Source organism: Hermetia illucens, chromosome 1 (genome assembly GCF_905115235.1).
Source record: "Hermetia illucens chromosome 1, iHerIll2.2.curated.20191125, whole genome shotgun sequence".
NCBI lineage: Eukaryota > Metazoa > Arthropoda > Insecta > Diptera > Stratiomyidae > Hermetia > Hermetia illucens.
Genome location: NC_051849.1, coordinates 46,539,763 through 46,561,615, shown reverse-complemented (window position 1 = coordinate 46,561,615; position 21,853 = coordinate 46,539,763). Strand labels below are relative to the sequence as shown.

The window sequence follows — 21,853 nt, the reverse complement described above, 5'->3', positions numbered from 1 at the left end:
CTAAATACAGGATGCGGCAGCGTAACTTCCTTTTTTCAAAACTCAATAAAAACTATTGTATGCATCGGAAAATATTTATTTATTTTTTATAATGTAGGTACATGTCTAAAGTTTTTATTTACATTGTTTTGAAGATCAAATCTGTTAGGTGACGTCCCCCATTCTCCATACATTGCGTAAACCGATTTCTGGCGTTTGTCATGACTCTTGTTAGCATAGCAGGTGTTATGTTGGCAATTTCTTCTTAGATGTTGGTCTTCAAATCTTGTAGGGTTCTTGGACGGTTCACATAAACACGGGATTTCAAAAAACCCCATAGAAAAAAATCACAAGGGGACAGATCGGGAGAGCGTGCCGGCCATTCCAAATCGCCTCTAATTGAGATAAGGCGCTCTGGAAAGTGTTCCCTCAAAACAGCCATCGATGCTCTTGAAGTGTGTGCTGTTGCACCGTCTTGTTGGAACCAAGTGTCCCCTAAATCCAAATTTTCTAGCCGTGGGAAAAAAAAATTCTGTAGCATGTTTACATACCGGTCCGAATTCACTGTTACTGTAACCTCATTCTCCTCAAAAAACCACGGACCAATAATTCCAGCTGAGGAAATTCCACACCACACTGTGACTCTGGGTGAATGCAAAGGCTTTTGATGCAATTCTCGAGGGTTGGTGTCAGCCCAGTAGCGTGTTTTGTTTGTTAACCGACCCACACAAATGAAAATGGTCTTCATCGCTAAAAAAAACAATAGCACCCTCGGGAACGACATCAAGAAGAAGCTCACACGCGTTTATCCGAGAATTGAAGTCACGCTCTGAAAGTTCTTTCACTATCGCCATCTTATAGGGATGAAAATGAAGATCATCACGAAGAATTCTTCTCACAGAACGATCGGATAGTCCAAGGGCAGATGCGTGTTTGCGCGCAGAACGCCGTGGCGATCGCAACATTCACGCTCTCACTGCTTCAATGTTCTCAGGTGATCTAACGGGCCCAGGGACTCCAGTTCTTTCTTTTGTCGCACTTGCAGTTTGCCTGAATGTAGTGACCCATGTAACAATTGATTTGCGCTCTGGGACGGGAGCCAACGGGGCTAAATTAAAGCGATTCCGAAATGCACGCTGTTGCAATGACCGAACATCCGCTTGAAAAGTAAACCTCAACGGCAAAGGCATGCTCCCCACTATTCCAACGCATGATGGCGACTGAACTGTGTCGGGACAAAACTTTACAGTATCCCCTCTTGAACGAGACCACTAGCGCTCCGCTATGACCTCAACTAACTGAGTGGCGTGCATTTTAAAAAAGGAAGTTATGCTGCCGCATCCTGTAGTAGCTCGTATGAAATTCGTTAGCTATACGTAGGGAAAAACTGGCCAGAAACTTGGAAGCTATTGCAAAAAGTTTCTATATGGGACATGCCGATATTCTGATCGATGAGATGACGCGCATCTATGAAAATCCGAGTTCCTCTGAAAGGTACGTGAATAGTGCCGACAGATGGCGTCAAGAAAGGTGGGGAAGGATCGTTGAATACGACAGATGATTTACAACACCAAAGGCTGGATATATAGAAGATAAAGAGACATTAACTATGACCTCAGACCTAAGAAAATCCGCTTGAGAAAAGGTATGGATTGCGGTGGTATCAGAGAAACGAATAAACTAGCTCTTGAAACAAGCTGAGGAAGGAATGTGAGCTGAATTATTGAGGGGCATCCGGCTATTTTTCATATGATACAAACGCCATACCAATCACATCGAAGAGGGAGAATATGAGAACCTGCTACGAGGCCTATAATAGCAAAGAAGGGACAGGTACCTCCATGAATTTATTATCGAGCACAAAATAAGGACACTGTACCGACTTTTGTCGCTAGGGGGTGGAGAGATTTAAACGAAATTAATCTCTCTAGAATAAAAATTGCCTCAAACCATCGCACCATGGTATGTATGTTATCTGATGAGCCATTGCCCTCAGATCACAAGTATTTTTGAATGGAAATCGCAAAGTTGAAAATTAAAAAAATATTATTTAAAATCCAAGTGACAAGAATTAGGAGCACTACTAGCGGAACCTTAACCATGAGATGGTGTGAACAAAAAAAGATTATTGAAAATTAATACGCGGGTGGCTACAAACGGGCTAAGGGGGAATGACCATCAAACTAAATATAATTGATAAGGAAATGCCAACGGAATTTTAGGACCCTGAAAACAACATTGAAGTAAGTCGACCGACACAAAGGTATTGACGGCAATAAAAAAGTGGATAGACTTTCAAAAATGAGCCCTTGAATTTAGCGAATCAGCACTAGTGAAAATTATACGGGCTTGGAAATTAAACCACCCTATAGAGTATCAGAATAACCGAAACCATGACTGCGAATAAACACAAAATGAAGGCATTGATAGTTTTAATTATCGGTCACTGTTCTCTATCAAAGCATTTATACTGAAGACCTAACATGGGAATCACTTTGGACATAACATAGGCCGAGTAGGATCCCAATCTACTGTCCTTGCTAGAGTTAAAGACAAAAGAGTTATCCAGAAGTAAGCAGCAGAAGTGAAGCCAACGCTGCCTGTAACCTTCTTCGTCAGACAGAGCGTGAAAAGCAGGCTGATGAAATTGCGAAAAGCGAATGGAGAAGAGCAAGAAGAAACAACCTACCACTGGATAGAAAAGCGTAAATCTTAATTCAAGATGCATGCAAATGGAGGAGCAGGAAGTGGAAAGGCGGGGAAACGAAAGGGGATTAGACCGCTACCTCTGCTGTTTAAAAAGACGGAAGGTAAGACCTTTGCGGAAGTCTTCGGCGAAATCTGCTATAATATCAAGCTCAAAGCACTTCGTTTTTTATACTAAAAACAAAGGGTGGCGGAGTCCTCATTGAATTTGATCCGGGAATAACCGACGAAGACACGTCTTTTGAGGCGGTTTGGGGGTTTGGTCTCTTTTCTAGAACCCATGTAATCTTTGGAAATTTAATATTTATTAATAAAAGGCCGAAGTGCGAGATGCCATCAAGCGTGTACACCTAGGGTAACCAACCCCCGGACAGGAATCACCTCTTTCGAAGCCAAAAATTCGCTGTCATAGAAGTTGTCCATCCATACTTCATAGCAGCGGAAAATCAGGATTGGTTGGGTTGTATCGGTGGTGCAAATACCGGTAGCCCGTACCAAGTGTTATAGGTGTTTAAACTATGGGCATATTAACCTGAAAGGGATTCGACAAGAGGGCAGCACATCCTAGTCACTTGAATGCACTTCTTGAGGGAAATGGAACTCGAAAATGGTGGCAAGGTTGGGCTTCGTAGAATTAATCACCAGATCCTCGCTAGTGTTACGGCGCGAAGAAAGCATTCTCGTTGTAATCTTTTAATGGCAAACGCTGGTAATTGCTATCAAGAGATTACCCTAGGGGTCAAGAGGAAGCAGTTGATAGTTTCGCAAATTCAGATAAAAACCAAATAGCGATAACCTGGGTTTGTTCTATTTCCCAGAAGGCGTGTACTTATGACAAGCTTTTCAATTATTGGTGGATGACTGGAATTGACCAGCTGTGGAAGGAATCATGGACACTGCGGTTTGCTGCTTCGTTCAAACGAACGGGCGAGAATGACAGAATACAGATTAGCTAAAGGGAGACTTTGCAGCGCAATAAATAAAAGCAATGATCAGTGCTGGCAAGAGCTAGTCGACAAAATTGGAGCTCGGTGGAAATCCTGTTACTACTATCAAAAATAAGAAGGCGCTAGGATCTGACGAAATCCCGGCAGAGGTACAAAAACTGATGTTCTATCAGTGGCTGACTTACTGCTCGGTCCACCTTATGACATTTTTCCTTGTCGCTGGAAGATGGTGAGGCTCGTGCAGATCAGCAAAAGGAAAGAATACCCGGAACTGCCATCTGTACAGTGCTCAGCCTGTATGCTTGACATAGCCAAGAAGGTACTCGAAAAGTTTATTAGGAATAGACTCGCCGATATCGCCAATTCAATAAGGAAATTGAGAGATTATCTGAGAAACCCCTTGCTCCCTGCTCCTGAACCAGAGGAGACCGGAGGTAGTACGGAGATCCATCCTAGTGTCGGATCTCTAGAACGTGTCCTACTATAGTTTGGTAAGACTTAACGAAAGATGCGCCTAGGCCGGTATACAGATGGTTTTACGGAATTTGTTGCCGAACTGATAAGCGGATGAATTCTCTGCCTATGGTTTCAGCCTTGCGCTGGACAAAACTGAAGAAACCATCTTGTTCAAAAAGAGATTTCAGACACTGCGCTAATTACAGAGTTAAGACCAACCGTTAACTAACTTGGCTTGACATTCGATTCCAGAATGAGCTTTTTCGAGAAAATCAAAGCAGCGGCGAAAATCCACAACATGAGTTTCGGCTTTAAGTCGGCTAGGAAGCGTTGGGGCCCTATTCCTAACATGGATTAATGCTACTGATGGAAACTTCGTGGTTGAAGAGAAAACATGGTAAGACTGATTCTTTCTTTACCCAGCTTTTAAGTGGGCATGAAGGTCTTCAGTCAGATTGGGAAGGCACGATCATCTGACTATGTATTCTAAATGAGGTAGCGGACGTGGTCGATAACACGATGATGGTCGAAATTGGCATGGGATTTATGTACTCTCTGAACATTGTGGGAGAGATGTCACGGAACGCTGACAGATGGAGCCGAGCTGCTCATTGCATTCGGGTTCTTTTTGTTGCAAGAAAGTTTGAACTCGACCGACGGAGCGACAGGATGGTAGAGTGTTTTTTGAACTAACAAATTTCTTTCCTTCTCTCTTCTCCCGTTGGTTAAAGAAATTTCCTGGTTTGAAGGCTTTCTAAGGTGGGAGAGTAGGAGGAGGAAAACAACATGCAGAATTTGTGTTGAGAGGGTCGCTATGGCCTTTCATATCATCTTAGTATGCATCGCACCTGCACGCAGCAGGCATTTTACGTGGGAAGTAACAATATAAGAATAAAAAGGAACAACAATAACGACTATTCTTTCATATGATCTTTAAAGCGCAATGCTGACCACATTGCCTTCTACAGGGTACTGTAATCCTGTAATGTACCGTTACGGTCTTGAATGAAGTGCTTTAACACACTTCAAGGCCCTGATCTAATATGGATTGTTGCGCCAACGATTATTATCCGAGTTATCACAATCTCGGCAGATGCCGGATTTTAGTCCCAGGACATCATTGGAAGCCGTGAGGGATTTAGGTACAATACCTGTAGCTGACAATATTATGGGAACTACAACCACCCGCTCGAGACGCCAAATTTCTTTGATTTCCCGAGCCAATGGCTCATAGCTCACCTTCTTCTCCATGTATTATATTTCCGTTCAATGTTGCTATTATGGGGGATAGCAACATCAATAATATATGCGGAGCGACCCGTCTTGTCAACTAGCAGTACGTCAGGCTTGTTGTGTGCGGTATGGCGATCAGTCAGAACTTGCCGGTCCCAATACATGCTGTAAGCAGAACTATCAAGTACTGCTTGCGGCTCATATCGGTAAACCGGACATGTTCCCGTGATCAGCCCATGCTTATATACAAGGTTTTGATGGATAACCTTACATACAGCATTATGCCCGGTGATGTATTGCACCGGTGCCATAACAGTACAGCCAGAAATGAGATGGTCCAACGTCTCTAACGCCGAACCACACATTTTGCACTGGTCGTTCTTCACCCGTTCTTTTATGATGAACTTTTTATAAGCTCGAGTGCCGACCACGCCGTCCTGAATGGCACACATGAACCCCTCCGTCTCAGCAAAGAGCTCCCCAGAACACAGCCATCTGTTCGACAAATGCAAATCGACAAATGGCTGCCAAAGCAATTCACGTGTTTATCGTGCATTGCCTTCGACTTCCATTCATCGATTCGCTCTTGGTCCGACTTCATCGCACTCAGAGGATTGAAAGATCGATCCTTCAAGTTAAGTGGAGTCAGTCCACAGTCTGCCTTACAGAGAGATACGATTTCAGTACCAGCTTTACACGTCGCAGGAATTCGGACAGCAGAGCTTCCTTCAGATCACCAACTCGAGCATGGGTCCCTTGCAGAATTCCTAGGTACTTGTAGAAGTCTGTCTCGGTCATAGCTTCGATGTGGAGGTCACCAATGCTATGTCCGGCATGCGGCTCGTGATGACCTTTGCGGATGGCTTGGATTCGACACTTGTCTAATCCAAACTCCATCCGAATATCACGGCTGAACATGTCTATTATTCGCAACAGACTTCTAAGATGGTTGTCAGTACCAGCATACAGCTTGATGTCATCTAGGTACATCAAGTCTATTATTTATTTATTTATTTATTATATAGTTATTATTATTATTATCATTATCTTTAAAGTGTTAGTGCTAAAGAACTGTTGTGTTGTTACAATCATGTAATCAATGTTTGAAAGCAATTAACAAAGTTACAATTTCGCACTATATGGGAGATTCATCCCGTTGTTCAAATAGTCAATTCTACACTTAAATGCTTATGTCCTAATGCCCATTAAAATTCCACTTCACATATGAAAATAAGCCATTGTTTGCTGTGAGCACTAATTAAGTACTTGCATCGAGTGCATCAGCCACTCGCATCGTTCTGCGTTGATATGCCTGCAGACAGTTTGCACGTTACAGGTGCTAACTCAATCACTTTTTTTCGACTAATCACATCTCCCCCTCAATCTTTTTCAGTTTGTGGAAGTTCATCAGAAGAATGAAAGCTTCTTAGCGCCATGGCGGCAATGGCAGAGGCGAAAGCAAAAGCAAGGACGGACGAGGATGGAATCGCTGATGTCCTGGGAGAAAGTCGTGGAGCCCGAACAGCTGTTTCCAAACCGATACCAAAGAATTTAACACTCGCAGCGCCAGAGGAATGTGTGGAACGGAAATGTGAGCAAGAACATGGCATGGAATTTGCAAAACGTTCTCAGGTCACGTATGGTGGAAGCAGCGTTTCCAATGGGGCACATTCAGATGCGAACGACAACATCAAACGAGTAAGCCGTGATGGAGAGCTCATTGAATTAACTGTCGGTGGAGATAATGAAAATGATGACAATAATGATGAAAGTGCCAATGGCGATAAGCCCGGCGGGGGCGGCTATGGAAAACATGGGGGCGAACGCTGCGAAGGTGTAGTTTGCAACAGCAATGACAATAGCAGAAGCTACGATGGCAGGAATGGTGACACGGCTGCTGCCGTTGCTGCCGAGAAAGGTGAAATGGCTCAGTGCGCACTGCACAGCATTTTCTCTACAGCAACAACGTCCAAACAACCATGGACATGGACGACAGAAAAGACGAAAAGCTCTTGTTTCATGATTTCATGCAAAACATGCGCAAAACGAATTTTCCACTGTTCGCCATCACCGCCATCGTCATCGTCATTGTGCGTTCACGGTCGTCGCCGTGGTCGAAGGAATTCAACTTCAACATCATCGATCCGAAAAGAAGACGCTGTATCGGAGGCAACTCAGGCCACCGTTGAGCAGGAATCCGCTGCTGAAGGCCAGGATTCCAGGGAACCCGTTCAATCGAAGTCTGAACAGGTGAACTCCCATTTTCCCAAAATTTTCGTTCCTCTCGGTGATTGCAAGTGCGTTAGTTCGTGTGCGAGGAAGTCGGTGTTCTGCTTGGATGCTTTGAAGCAACTCCTTTTAGCCGAAGGTGACGGAGATTTAGTATTAGTACAAGACGGAAATTCTAACCAGGTGAAGTCTGTAGTGGAGGCTATCAATCACGTAGTCCGGACGAGAAAATCCCTTGAAAATCGCGTCCAAGCAGCTGTCGAAAAACGTAAGCAAGTGTCATTCGCGAAAAGTGTATTGGTGAAGGATTGCAAGCGCCCCGTCAAGGACTCTGAGTTCCAGGCGAGAAATGTGATCGAATTCGCGGAAAATCAATCATGCAATGTCCAAAATTCCCATAAATCTGCTGCTAATGAGCAGTGCGTGAATGGTGTTGAGCACCAGACGGTCAAGCGAAGTGGTCAGGCAGAAAATAATTTATGTGCGGATAATTTACCAGTTAATTTCAATGAATGGGAAGGAGAACGTTTAGGTCCGTTTTCCCCTTATCCTTTTCTTTCTGAGGATTTTTCGGAAAAATCATTTGATGAGACAACGAAAGTCCCTTTCGAACTTCCACAACTATTCTCCTCTGAAGGCTCTGTGAGCCAGGTAACTAATAGTGTCTACGAGTCCCAACCAACCCCAATACCAAAAGGCCAAAGTGTAGGCGTAACGGTCACAAGCAACGAGAACATCAATGGTGAATCGTCATTCGTCGCGAGTAATCGGTTAAAGCGGCTCGAAGAGCATTTTAAAGGGTTTGTCTTCACAAAAAAACTTCTCAAAGATGAATCCTTGGTGGCTGTGACAGACAGTGATTGTTCTAATAATAGCCTCAACCATTGTGACCTCGGCGAGCAGCAAATAGCTGAAGCCACACTCACAGGAGCTTTTTGTGAGCTTGATGCCCCCGATAGCTCCCTACCCGAAAAATTTCACGACAAATCTACACCTCTCCACCCTGAAACTACCTTGGTTCCAAGGCTGTATAACGAGTACACATCCCTTCGCGAAGGAAATGTCTCATCTATAAGTCTATGTAACGATACCATCTGTAAGGATAACAAATCAGCAGGGCCTCAAGAGGAAAGCATCTACCCTGAGAGTGTTCCAACATCGAAACAAGACGCTCGTTGTTTACAAGTGCTAGGCAAGCGCCAAACACCAACATCAATACATTCGTCCTTGTCGACAGCGACAGGACCTTCTACATTTGTCATCCGTACAGACTTACAGGGTTTGCGAATCGATCAAAAGCACAGCGAATTTATACAAAACAACAACAAACCTCCAGGACAAGTGCATTCAAATGTTTTTATCGACAGTCTGGGAGAGAAGGAGGAGACAAAACAGGAGTCTGCTGAAAACTATACCAAAAAGCCTCGAACAGATAATCAGCTGAAAGACAAACAACAGCCCTTAGACCAGAAAACTCAGGAAATAAGTTCTGGGAAACTTAGAATAGTTTCAGAGCAGAAAGCAGTCTACGACTCACAGGACTCCGCGACGACATTATTGCGGTGTGTAAATAAACCAGCTGAATGTCAGTCACACGACGCCAGCAACAACAATAATAACGAAGCAAGGAATGACGAAGAATGCACTCGAAGGCCTAACAGCTCTCCAGACAAAAGCGAGCGTTATACACTAGAAACAGAGCCGCCCCCTTTGCCGCCTCGTCAACCACCCAGTGCTCGGCGAAGTGCTTCAGCGAGCAACGATTCTATCCCCTCGAAGCGTTTATTCGGGCAAAACAATGATTACGATTATCCTTTGTCAGTGACATCGTTGCGGAACGATTCGCAGGTTCCGCGCAAACACGAAAAAGGCGACGTTTTAGACAACAATAACATTTCATACTTGGAGTGTGCATCGGGCTCGCAAAGCGGCGCTTCGAGTTTCTTCTCACTGCCGATACTACCCCAGAGACTACCTCCTTTGCACGGTGAAGTGTCCTGTTGTGAGTTTGACGTTCGATACTTTCACAACTTCCAGGATTCCGACTTGACTTTCGAATGTTACGATGAATTCGGTGTAGAGAACTGCTGTGAAAATAACTATTGTTACATTGGAAATGACGCATTTGCGTCGCCGTGCTCCTCGTCTTCATCAGGATCATCGTCCTCAACGTCTGGCGGACCTGCAACCTCTCACTGCAGAGTAATTGAAACAGTGCCTTTGTTTCAGTATCAAAATCATCAAACCCTTCATCAAGAACCCACTCATAGTAATCTGCATCACTATCTCCACTATTGCCACGTAGTGCCAGCGGACGATAGCACAATGCGTGAACTAAATGGACCACTTCGAGGGCTCCTCAAGAAGCCAAATCGTCCTCCGCCAGCCCGTAAGAATCGCGTAGTTTTTGACGAAACCCGAAATGAATTTTTCGAGGCCGATTATATAATCCTGATACGTGAGGATTGCGCCTACGATGACGAAGACGAGGAGCCTTGTACATGCGGTGAACATGAATTGGTGCGACTTTGTTGCGAGGAAGGGTGCCAGTGCAATTACAGCGAGGATAATGTCACGCCACAGGTGAGTCAGAGCACGTTGTATGTAGTTTTACGAGTAAGTGGGAAACCGATGTTCAGATAAAAAAGGACCTTGTGGTCGTGGTATATGTACTTTTGCATAATTTAACACAAAGCATATTGTCCTGCGGTTTAAATTATGATGGACAAGGTTTCTGCGTGGAAAACAACAATTACTAGACAATATTTATGGAGACAAAAATATGGCAATTCATTGGTGAAACTTTTTATTTGGAACGCATTTTCTTGAAAAACAGACCTTGAGAAATTTGGGCTAAGGTTAGGGTATGGAGGTCTCATTTTTCAATTGCACATTATTTTCATGTGGTATTGGAGATGCAAGGACTTGAGCGCCATCATTTACCATACTTTGATGCTAAATTACGGGTTGATCACCTTGTAATCCGGTGCTTTGAATATCATTAATAAAGCTTCCAGATTGGGGTTGATACATATAATTAGCTTATAAATTCTGGCAGATGGTTATTGAAGTGGTGTTGTTTGCGGAGGTGGTTTGCGGTTTTTGCTGATGCTTCCACCAGCAACAAGTTCTATTCATAGAGAATGAGGTTTCCTGACCATATATTTATAAAGAAATAATTGCAAATTGAGCTAGGATACTATATCATCCTAACCAACGTTATGTAGGTGCGATTGTTGGTAAGAATTCCGAGGTATTTTACCCAGAATAGTTGTTAGGATTGTGTGAGTGAAAAGTCAGCTGCGGATTTTTGTGAACTTGATTTTCAGAATTATCTGTCAACTACGACTTTGTGCTTTTGTTGTAATCTTGAATTTAGTTTTCATAGCAGCATTAATTAATGCTACTGATATTCCAATTGCTGGTTAGGTTCATGTCTGAAGAAGAGTGATGGGTCATATATTGAGAATGAGGAGCTCAGGGTACATCTGCTTCTCAGAATTCATTTCTCGGAGTCCTACCCCACGGGGGAGACAACAGCATTTAGTCTGACACCCCACAGATATGGACAGAGGGGGCATAAAAGCGAATTGGAAACTATTCGGAAGCCAGAGTCAGATGGGCAATGAGAACCTTTAAACCACTGAAGTCACCCGGAGTATATAGCATTTTCTCAGCACTATTTCAAAGAAACTCGGAAATTATTTTAGGATATCTGCTAAGACTGGTAACGGGCAGCATAGCTTTGGCATGGCAGCATGGAGGCAGAAGATGTATATGGTTGTCATTGACCCTTTGGAGGGGTATAGCGCTGCAACTAGCCTACACGCCATCATTCGCAGTTACCTCAAATGCTTTCAGCACTCCGCGGGATTTCCCAGCAGACTCCCGTGCGCCGACCAAACTCTTCGACAACGACGAAAGTTTGGAGCTTTTGGGTAACTTTGCTACTCCCATATAGCAACACAGAAAAACACTAGGGCAGAACAGTTTCAACTCGATCTTGTTATTGAAATAACTGCATTTCCAAATTTTCGACAGGACAGCGAAGCGGATCTAGCGCTGATAACGCGGTTCTTAGATACACAAATTAATCGACACCTTCTCCCAATTAATGCAGATGGAGAGGGTGCGATGATTCATCAGACTGGGAAACCTGGTTTTCTTGGTGTTCTGTTCTTTAGTCCAACTCTACGTGCCTCTCTTTCCAATTCGAAAAGCATTTGGCCAAGTTCCATGATACAGTGAGAGAGTAAATAGATGCCATCAGCGTTTCCGAGTTGTTTGAGGAAACATGTCATAGTTCATTGAATTTCCCTACGTCCTTTGGACGAGGCAGCATGAAGCACGTTAGCGATAACATATAAGAAATAATATCGATGATGAGATGTAACTCTGGTGGACTCCGCTTTGAATGTCAAAATCCTCCGAGATTTTATATCGGTGCACGGTTACAGGCCTGCTTGAGATATTATGATTAATAGGTACACTATAACAGTAAAAGGGGCACAATAGTTCTTCAAGGACGCGGTGCGACTTCCCCTTAACAGAATAATAATATATCGGTGCAGCATGTGACATTTTTCGTTATTATATGTTGCTCTGATAATTGCTATTAGTTTCTACGGAATGCCTCTCCTGCGTAGAGCACTCCAGATGCACTCCCTGTTCATAATCGAAAGCTTTCTCGAAATTGATGAAGAGCAGGTGCAGCGAAGATCTAAACCCCGCGCACTATTCCAAAATGATCCGCAGTGTGTTGATGTAGTGGATGCAGGAGGATGCGGAACGGAAACCAGCCTGCTCTCTGTCGATCAAGCATATTGTCGGCCTCTGCCTAGATTTTCTATCCTTCACTCAGGCTAACCTTTTTATTTAGTTGTTCGTTCCTAGTCGAACGATCAGTTGTGAAGGTTTTTTGTTCACCGAAAATTTTTGTGAATTCAGAAAGTTGATAATAGAGAGCTCAACGAGGGTAATTATTATTCCTTCTCAGCTACGAAAAAGATTCTAAATTTTCAGCGTGCTCAGCCATTATGTCTTTGAGTTTCTTGGACTTGGTTATCTTGTTCTTCAGGCCCAGGACATGGGTGAATTTTTCTCCTTATGGTTAAGTGATTTTTGACAAGACTATGGTCACTGAAGGCCAGTAGTCGCTCAGTTTCTCCAGAAGCATAATCAGAAATATTTTCTGCGTCACAAGCCTGGACAAATTATGTGAAGAGATCGGCAAGTGACGGCAAGCTGAAGCTAGAAATTATTGAGAAAAAAGCTCATTTTCTGACTTTGAATGTGAATTCTTCCAGGTGCCTGAAGCAATTTCGCACAAATTTTGTTTAAGGAAATTTCGCTATTATTCCTCGGATTATCTTCTTTTTCTTCAGGGTCTGTTCCGCTCACAAGCATGATCGACTTGTTATGATCGGCCACGCAATTTGACCCTATCAAATACCTGATCTGGATGCAATCTCGAGGTTTTAAATCTCCATCCAGCGTATCAAGCCACCGTTGTTTCGGACAGCCTTTTAGTCGTTGTCCATCGAATTTGATGTTCACACCGATCTTGGCAAGTGAATTCTCGTTAGCACTAAGTGTTGTCGTAGAACATACCAGATGAGTTCGGGTGGCACACGGTCAAACGCTTTCTCTAAATCCAGAAATGCAATGTGAAGAGGGCGATGCTTCTCACGGTATTTCTCCATGGATAACCGCGCAACGGGTATTGCGTCAGTAGTTCTTCAGTTCTTGACAAATCCGGCTTGATTCACGGTTATTTCAACGATTTCGCGATTACGGTTGTCAAGAATGCGTTAGGAAACATTATGGTATGGGCTAGTAACCGGATTGGGCGGTAATTTGTACATTCTACTGGACTCCCTTTCTTTTTCCATATTGGAACTGTGGTACTTTCCTGCCAGTCAGATGGTGTTCTGCTTTCTTGAATAACCCGATTAAAGGATTCACTGAGTCACAGTGTTGGGTCCCAGCTCTTCGCTTTCCAGAGCTCAGATGTGATGTCGTCAGCTCCTGTGGCTTTCCCCGATTTCATTTGTTTTATTGCTTCCTCGACTTCAGTTGCGCTGACAGTTACGTCACGGTGTTCAACGTGGGTACCTGTCTCGTGGACTTAATCCCACGGTCTTCTCAGGATACTGATTGATTTTGTGACCACAATGAGAGCCCCGCCGCAGCAAGCTACGACGGTACGAGCATTCGCTTACTGCATCACAGCCAGCAAGCCAATGTGATACAGCGTCTGTCGGTGCCACCACTATGGAGGTTTTCCTCGGCCACTTGGTTTTGGTTCACCCGACAGGGTTGCGCCCCGTCTTCCTCCCCCGCCTCCTCTGAGCACCAGTTGCCCTGACAATTAAGTCCTTGGGGTTTTAACGTAGGTACCTGTCGTGGAGACTTAATCCTACGGTCTTCTTAAGACACGGATTGATTTTGGGACCACAATCAAAGCCCCGCTGTGACAAGCAACAACGGTACCAGTTTATCCAAGTGCATGGCTTAGCATTCATACTGGTGGATGCAAATCCTACCTAAATCTCTACCGAACTAAGGAGTACGTGTTGAAACGCAACACCACGCTGAGGCCTGAAGGTCTCTTCTCGCTTGAGCATCACCAACAACCCCCGTGAAGCTCCCACTAGGGGGCCAACCGCAAACAACCGAGCTGTATTCATATACGACAGGAATTCTCCCGAAGTATATGAGTCCAGGGGCTATCCTGGTTCCCATGGTATCAGTATACCCCTGGTAAGGTTTCGTGACCAATTTGCCACTTCAGATGAGTCCCCGTATAGATTCAGGTCTGATCGACCTAATTAGGCCTTTGGAGTACTCGCCTACTGCATCACGGCCGGCAAACCAAAGTGAGTACAGCGTCTCCCGGTGCCACCACTATGGAGGTTTTCCTCGGCCACTTGGTTTTGGTTCAGCCGACAGGGTTGCCGTCCCGTCTTCCTCCCCCGCCACCTCTGAGCACCAGTTGCCCTGACAGGTGGACTGCTCCAAATGTCGGTAATGATTGTGGAAGTAGAGGATGAAAAAATTCTTCAGTTGAAATCTGCTCGAAATATTCTCGCCATTTATCAGTCGCGGCTCGATGGTTGGTAAGCAAAGTACCGTTCTTGTTATTAACGCAACAGAAGTGTTCGATATCCTGTGTGCGTTCGTTACGGCTTTTGGCAAGTCGATACAAATCTGTCTCGCCATCCCAAGTGTCCAGTTCATCGTAAAGATTTTTGTAATGCACCGCTCGGGTAACAGCGACTGCTTTCTCTGCTTCCCGGTTGGTATCCTTACAAATTTGCCAATTGGCCGGTGTTTTACTGTTAAGATACTTGTGGTATAGGCGTTTCTTTTCACGGACCTTCATTTCAACTTCGTCATTCCCGTGATGTCCCGTTAACCTGGCTTGGAGTCCCGGAGGGTAGTAGAGGTCGCTTTGTGGATCACGTCTTTAATTTGGTTCCACGATTTTTCCACGTTCGTAGTGGTTAGTAATCGGGTAAGTGAGATAATTTCTTCTTTCTTCTCACGAAATCGTCACCATTTAATACGCGCCGGGCCAGTGCGTTCCTCATACTGTTTTATCGTTGGCTTAAATCGCAGGACAGCAATCAACGGCCGATGTTGAGGTGCGATGGTCTCATAGAGAACGGTTTGCAATCAGTGACAGTGGTAAAATGTCGGCTTCTTATGAGAATATAGTCGATTTGCGTTTTACTGACAATTGAAGTTGAAGCCCAGGAGTTGAGTTAAGGATTTATATTTGGTTTAAACGAGAACTATCAAAATCCATTAGTAGTCTTCCGATGATGTCTTCCTCTAAAGTATAGTCTTTCCTGACAAAAAAGCTGGCGCTGGTGTTGAAGTCATTCCGGAAAGTGAAGTTGACATCACCTTCTCTCAGAAACTCAGTAGACGCCTGCTTTCAGAAAATACTTGGCCAGCCGCGCCCTTGTCAGATCTACGTAGCGGAGTTGAATATAAAGACATTTCATTCATGATAAACTTGCTAGCAACGAACTCTTTCTTTTCGTCATGCTTCAGCTTCAACTAAATTTGAAAAGGTATAAAAGTAAATGGGTAGGAGTCGTTTGGCTCAAAAAGTTAGAAAAAAATGGGCGTAAGAAACACGGAATTTGGCTCAACTTTGTGACATCTGTGTTATTGCCTGCTTGCCTACTGCCATTTCGTGTTCTCGAGTTCTGTCAGTTGAAACACAAGCGACATTATCAATGCTTATACTACCTTGTGATGACTGATACACTTCACTCTGAACATCTCTTCCGGTTCGGTTGTTCGGCAAAGAACAACCCCAAATGGGACTTCAATGGGAGCCAAGCATTCCTTGTTCTTCTTTGTCATAAAATTTGGGATTGAACGTTACCAAGTTTCCATTGCCTTGTATAAGTCTTTGATAATGAGGGAGTTAGTCCTTACTTGCTGAGGCATTCAATCCTTCTATCTGATGGAACAGAATATTTAGGCATACCCATCAATAGACTGAGCAAAAACAAGGATGCTACCTGTCTTGGTATTCTTCAATGACGCTTTAAAGCACTTCTGGTTGATCGTTTTTAGAAACGACATTTATTGTATCCAACGATGACCCGAATTTTAACATTTCGTTTGAAAGGAAGATGTTCACTTTCAGGAGGAGTACCTTGTCTTTTTCATTTTTTTTGTCGGATGGCCAAATTGCACGGGACTTCGTCAGAGCACATAACGTCGTTTGCTTCTTCGATTATTTCCTTTGCAAATTCTATGTTGACGCTGCATTTGGCCGCAGTTGGAGTTGGTCCCCGTCATTATCAGCCTTGTTGGGCATGATCAACCCTCAAGCGCAAACGCAGGAATCACTCATTTCCTAAATTTACAGCACATATGAAAAAGGTTTTTATAGAACACAGAATATAATACTTATCATAGCTTGGGTTAAGAAACATAATCTGAATATATGCGTCTGAAAGTTTCTGGTATCATGGCTGCGTTGGATTGCTTTTATTCAGCGAAATATGTTTGCAGAAAAGCAACAACTTTAGGGAAGGATTATTGAAAAGATGAGACTACCTACTTGGCTGGCTGCCGCGAGAAAAATGTAAGGTTATATTCACCTTTCCTCTTGACTTTCTTAAGCGCGGCGCAGGATATAGAAGTAGAAAAATGGTAAGCAACTTATCGTCCTTCCATGTCCTTACAGTCGTTTTTAGAGGTAGATTCAGTAGCATTGACATCCGCAAGGCAAAGAGGGATTTTATGTTTTCCATGCCTTTACTGGTTGTCACAATTGCTGTTGCGACAAACTCTTGAGTTGGTATCTCACCCGTTTCCAAATTATCTACATTTCCTTCCGGTTGACTTTTTTTGACGTCTTTCAGGCGTTAGACTGAATGATTCTAATACAATTTCGATCCTTTGCGGGAGAGAACTGGTCTACCAATTTAATGCCAGTAAACAAACATACATAGATAAGTGTGCGTTTATCGGGAGTCACCTCAAGAAAGGTAATCCCTTCGCTATTTAAGGTATATGAAATACGGATGAGGTTGCTGTCTCAGGCATCCTTTTCTTCCTTCATTGTCATTGAATTATGTCTAGTGAAATGTAATACTCGCAACTAGCATAGTTCGCCACGATTCATTTCTAATACAGTCACATGTGAATGGGAGTCAAACTTGGCCCTGTTCGATTCCATTCAATAGTCATTCGCAGGAAAGACAACCCGATATGAATCACTGAATAGTTATTACTTCGTCATTATCGATCTAGTCATCCTGTATGCATGCGGTCGACTATTCCTACGTATTCATTTTATTTTATGAAGGCACCCCATTAGTATGTCAACAACTTTTTGCTCCTTGGCAACGGAGTACCAATGCTGAAAGGGATTATTATGATTTTTGTGCAGATATGATAATTCAATGCGAAAAGCCCACTTCAGTGAAAGTTTAGGTTGAATGGAATATGCACGGGAATGTGAGCCAAATGTAATGCATGTGAAAGACCTTTTCAATGATTATTCAAGAGACGTGGTGCCTGCCTGAATGATATGATAAATAAATGAATATTGGTATAATTTCCTTCGGCTGACAATAAATCAATATAAGACCGTCCTCTGAGTTACATCACTTCGTAGAGAATGTTCTATGGAACGCTCGAATGTGCGAATAAAAAGTAATGGCTTTGCATTTCACCCTTGAAGGGAATCGATGGCTCTTCTGACGTAATCCTTTTTGTATAGAACGCATGCCATTCAACTGGGGCTCGTTATTGTATCTAATATGCCTGTCCATAATGAAGAAGAGCTTTCCACATTAAATTTTTCATGTTCTCCTAATGACCGAACGCAATGCTCATTGACTTTTCCAGAGCATATTGTAAATTGGAAAGATTCAAATCGACTAATGGCGAAGCTGTGTTTGTGCTTTGAATGAATGCCCTCATCCCTTCTCCTGGGAATCCTGCTAAATTGACTCACAAAAAAGATTTCTCATTGGCTTTTGTTTTCAAGGACCCGAGCGAGACGTATATTTATGGAAGAAGGATATGTGGGAAAGGTTTTCAAAATCGAATGTTTTTATCATTACCATAAAAGACAATAGCATTGCCGATACGTCGTAAATTCCCATACACGCAATGTTGGCAATGTGGAAGGGTTTGGGTTTGCATAGCAAGTTCGTGTGCAAAATAAAATCTAAGTTTGATCCGGATACTTGTAGCATGAGACTCGTTCGTGGAATGCTTTCTTATAACAACACAAGCTCTTCATAAGGATTGACAATTCTGATATTTCCAGGATGGAACAATGCTCCTTAATCTTGAAGATGTTTTCCTGGAAATAAAAGAAAGCATAAACAACAAATAACTCCCGTTATGCTTTCACACAATAAACGTCTTTCCAATAATGGGTCGACGCTATACGAAGACGCTTAACATGACGTTCCTCGGAATCCGGCTATTTTTGTTTGCTTTCTATAGAATTCAAAGCAATATAAAGGAGGACCAGGAGATCACGGTCAGGAATATTCTCCAAGGCTGCCTTCCGACAATTCCATTAACGAAAAATTCCCATTTAATGAACTGCCAAAAAAAGACTTTTTCTAAAAGAACCTGAATTTCCCACGCCTTCCTACCTTCGTTCAAAATTCATAAAAGCTTGAATAATTAAGGTTGAAAGTATTCCATAATTTCCAGTGAAATAATTTCTATTAAGAAGCGTCCAGTTCATCTGAAATAGCATTTGTAGCCTTAAAACCATTTCTTTCAAGGGTCGAAAATTGAATTAATTTGGAATTTGAATAATTAACAATAAAAAGTTATTTTTGGAGTCAAATAATCGGAACGCTTGATATTTCCGCGGTGGAGGAGGCTTTATGCAGAATATCAATACTATTCACTCGTCCTGGAGATAGAGATTGATTCTCACTTTTTACCAAACACCATACACTTGGGATCTGGTATATTCTATAGTAAGTGCACAGATTGATAAGAGTTTTCAGTTGTCAGTTTTTATTACAATAGTGTTCTTCGCCTAGCCTAGAGGAAGCAATGTGTTCCTATTTCCAGCTTTGGCCTGACCTTTTGCAAATTTTTATGGAGCGTTTTTGAGGATTGCATAAGCGTATTATTTGTGAGGATTACAAGATAGTTTCACTTTATTAAGGTAATAGCAATCCTTGCTCCAACAGAAATTTAAAGCAAATTCCTTACCCGTTACAATCTTTGTAAGGTATAATCTCTTTATCATGGGATCTGAAATATTTGAATGGTTAACGTATATAAACGAATCTGTTAAGAATCCGAAGTGGAATGTCTGGAAAGCAGAAAATTAGCTTAGCTAGGAAGTAAATTTATAGATCGGGTCAAAAGGTTTATCTATGACAAGGCGGACAAGTTATAACTGTGACTAAAGTGTAACGAGAATTCAGTTTCGAAGGTAAGGAAATTGGGCTCAATGTAGAAAATATAGGGATTGGATCTCCAAATGTTAGTGGTTCGATATAGGATTTCTCCAATAACAACAATAATCGTTGGTGCACTGTTATCCGACGTCAAATCATGGTAGAAATCCGACTGCCAACAGTGAGATTCAAACCGCGCCCTTCCGAACAACAGCCTTGTGTTCTAACCACTGAGCTACCCGGAGACAGACTTCTACAAGATTGTATAATATATAAGTAAGCATTCAAAATGTTTGGTTTGACTGTTAGAATGCAGCAGTCCACTGACTGAATAAAACAACAATTTGGTTACACAACGATAAGTAGAATATAAACTCAGAGCTACTGCTTCGGACTTTCACATATAACATTAACACTTCAGTTCCCCACATGTCATTTTGCAAAACTACATGTTCCATTGACCGATGCGTGGGTCCGCACCGAAACCCTGAAAAATAAACAAAGACATCGCGCGAATTTAACGAAAGACCAACGCTCGAGCTAAACCTGGAAAAGTAAAAAAAAATAATGGACCCAAGTGCCACGTTCGAGAGGGAAGACCCCCGACAGATCGTTTCAATCGAAGCTGCTCCTGTTTCTGTGGGGCGCGACCTTTGGGGTTCTCACTATACCTTGATATCCTCACGGCCCATCACCATGTTTGTCAAATCTTAAGATACAGTTGCAATCGCGAACATGTGGATAGGATGTTTGCCTTGATTTCTGTAGGTGTGCTAAGGTTTGTAGGCGATCTGGCGCGTCTACATCATCATCATCAACGGCGCAACAATCGGTATCCAGTCTAGGCCTGTGTTAATAAGGAATTCCAGACACCCCGGTTTTGTCCCAAGGCCCACCAATTCGATATCCCTAAAAGCGGTCTGGCGTCCAGACCTATGCCATCACTCCATCTCAGGCAGGGTCTGCCTCGCCGTCTCTTTCTACCATAGATATTGCCCTTATAGACTTTCCGATTTGGATCTTCCTCATCCATACGGATTCAGTGACCCGCCCACCGGAACCTGTTGAGCCGGATTTTATCCATGACCAGACGGGCATATTATCGCTCAAAGATTTCGTCGTTATGTATGCTATGGAATCCTCCATCCTCATATGGGGGACCAAAAATTCTTTGGAGGATTCTTCTCTCGAACGCGGCCAAGAGTTCGCAATTTTTCTTGCTAAGAACCCGGATCTCCGAGGAATATATAAGGACTTGCAAGGCCATAGTTTTGTACAGTTAGAGCCCAAGATCTCGCGCTGCATCTCGGGTCGTTCTTCCCATGATGTCGGTATCGTCAGCGTAGGTCAGTAGTTGGGTGTAATTGAAGAGGGTGGTGCCCTCGCATTTACATCGGCATCGCGAATCACTTTCTCGAAGGCCAGGTTAAAGAGGATGCATGATATCCCCTTGTCTTCGACTGTTGTTGATGTTGAATAGTTTCGAGAGTGATCATGCTGCTTTTATCTGGCCTCGCATATTGGTCAGGGCCAGCCTAGTCAGTCTTATTAATTTCGTCGGGACATCGAATTCTCACATGACCGTGTACAGTTTCACCTGAGCTACGCTGTCATAGGCGGCCTTAAAGTCAATGAAAAGATGGTGCAACTGATGGCCACATTCCGACATTTTTTCCATCGCTTGCCGCAGAGAGGAAATCTGATCTCTTGGTGTTTTTCCTGGAGTGAAGTCTATTTGGTATGCGCCAATGATGTTCTGGGCGTATAGGGCTATCCGGCCTAGCAAGATAGCGGAGAATATCTTATAGATGGTACTCAGCAACGTGATGCTTCTACAATTGCTGCACTGGGTGATGCCCACCTTTTTATGTATGGGGCAGATAATGCCTCGTTGCCAGTTGTCAGGCATTGATTCGCTTTCCCATACTTTGAGCATCAGTTGATGAACCACTTGGTATAATTGGTCGCCTCCATATTTAACCAATTCGGTTGTAATTCCATCGACTTCTGGTGACTTATGGTTTTCAAGCTGATGAATTGCATGGACTGTTTCTATGCTTGGTAGTGGCAGCATTTGTCCACATACTTGGCAAACCTAAAAAAATCGCTGTAAACGTAAGCGTGGGGATAGAGTGTTTGGTTTGAGATGTGTATCAAATCAAATCAAATGTATCAAAAATTAATGATCGACTACTGCATCGAGACTTCCAGAACTCACTGTGTGAATGCAAGAGGCTCGTAAAGTATTCGAATCGAGACTCCTTTAGACCGTGCTGTGAGAAACTGGAAGGCAGAAAAGAGGGTTCAAGGCTGCGCAGAGTTCTTAAAACAGATCAGTCGACCTAGTTGGACTCTCTTAGAAAACCCGATGATATTTTCACGAGTTCC

General features: G+C 43.2%; 1 protein-coding gene across 6 annotated transcripts in view; it reads left to right on the top strand.

The window, feature by feature from the left end:
• LOC119653699 overlaps positions 1-21,853 on the top strand; it is a 106,029-nt gene that overhangs the window by 23,132 nt on the left and 61,044 nt on the right. For all 6 annotated transcript variants that reach the window (XM_038058619.1, XM_038058609.1, XM_038058600.1 and 3 more), the window contains exon 2: positions 6,715-10,133. In XM_038058619.1, the coding sequence (XP_037914547.1) occupies positions 6,756-10,133 (3,378 nt within the window). In that variant the 5' untranslated portion in view covers positions 6,715-6,755. The remainder of the gene's footprint in view (positions 1-6,714; positions 10,134-21,853) is intronic.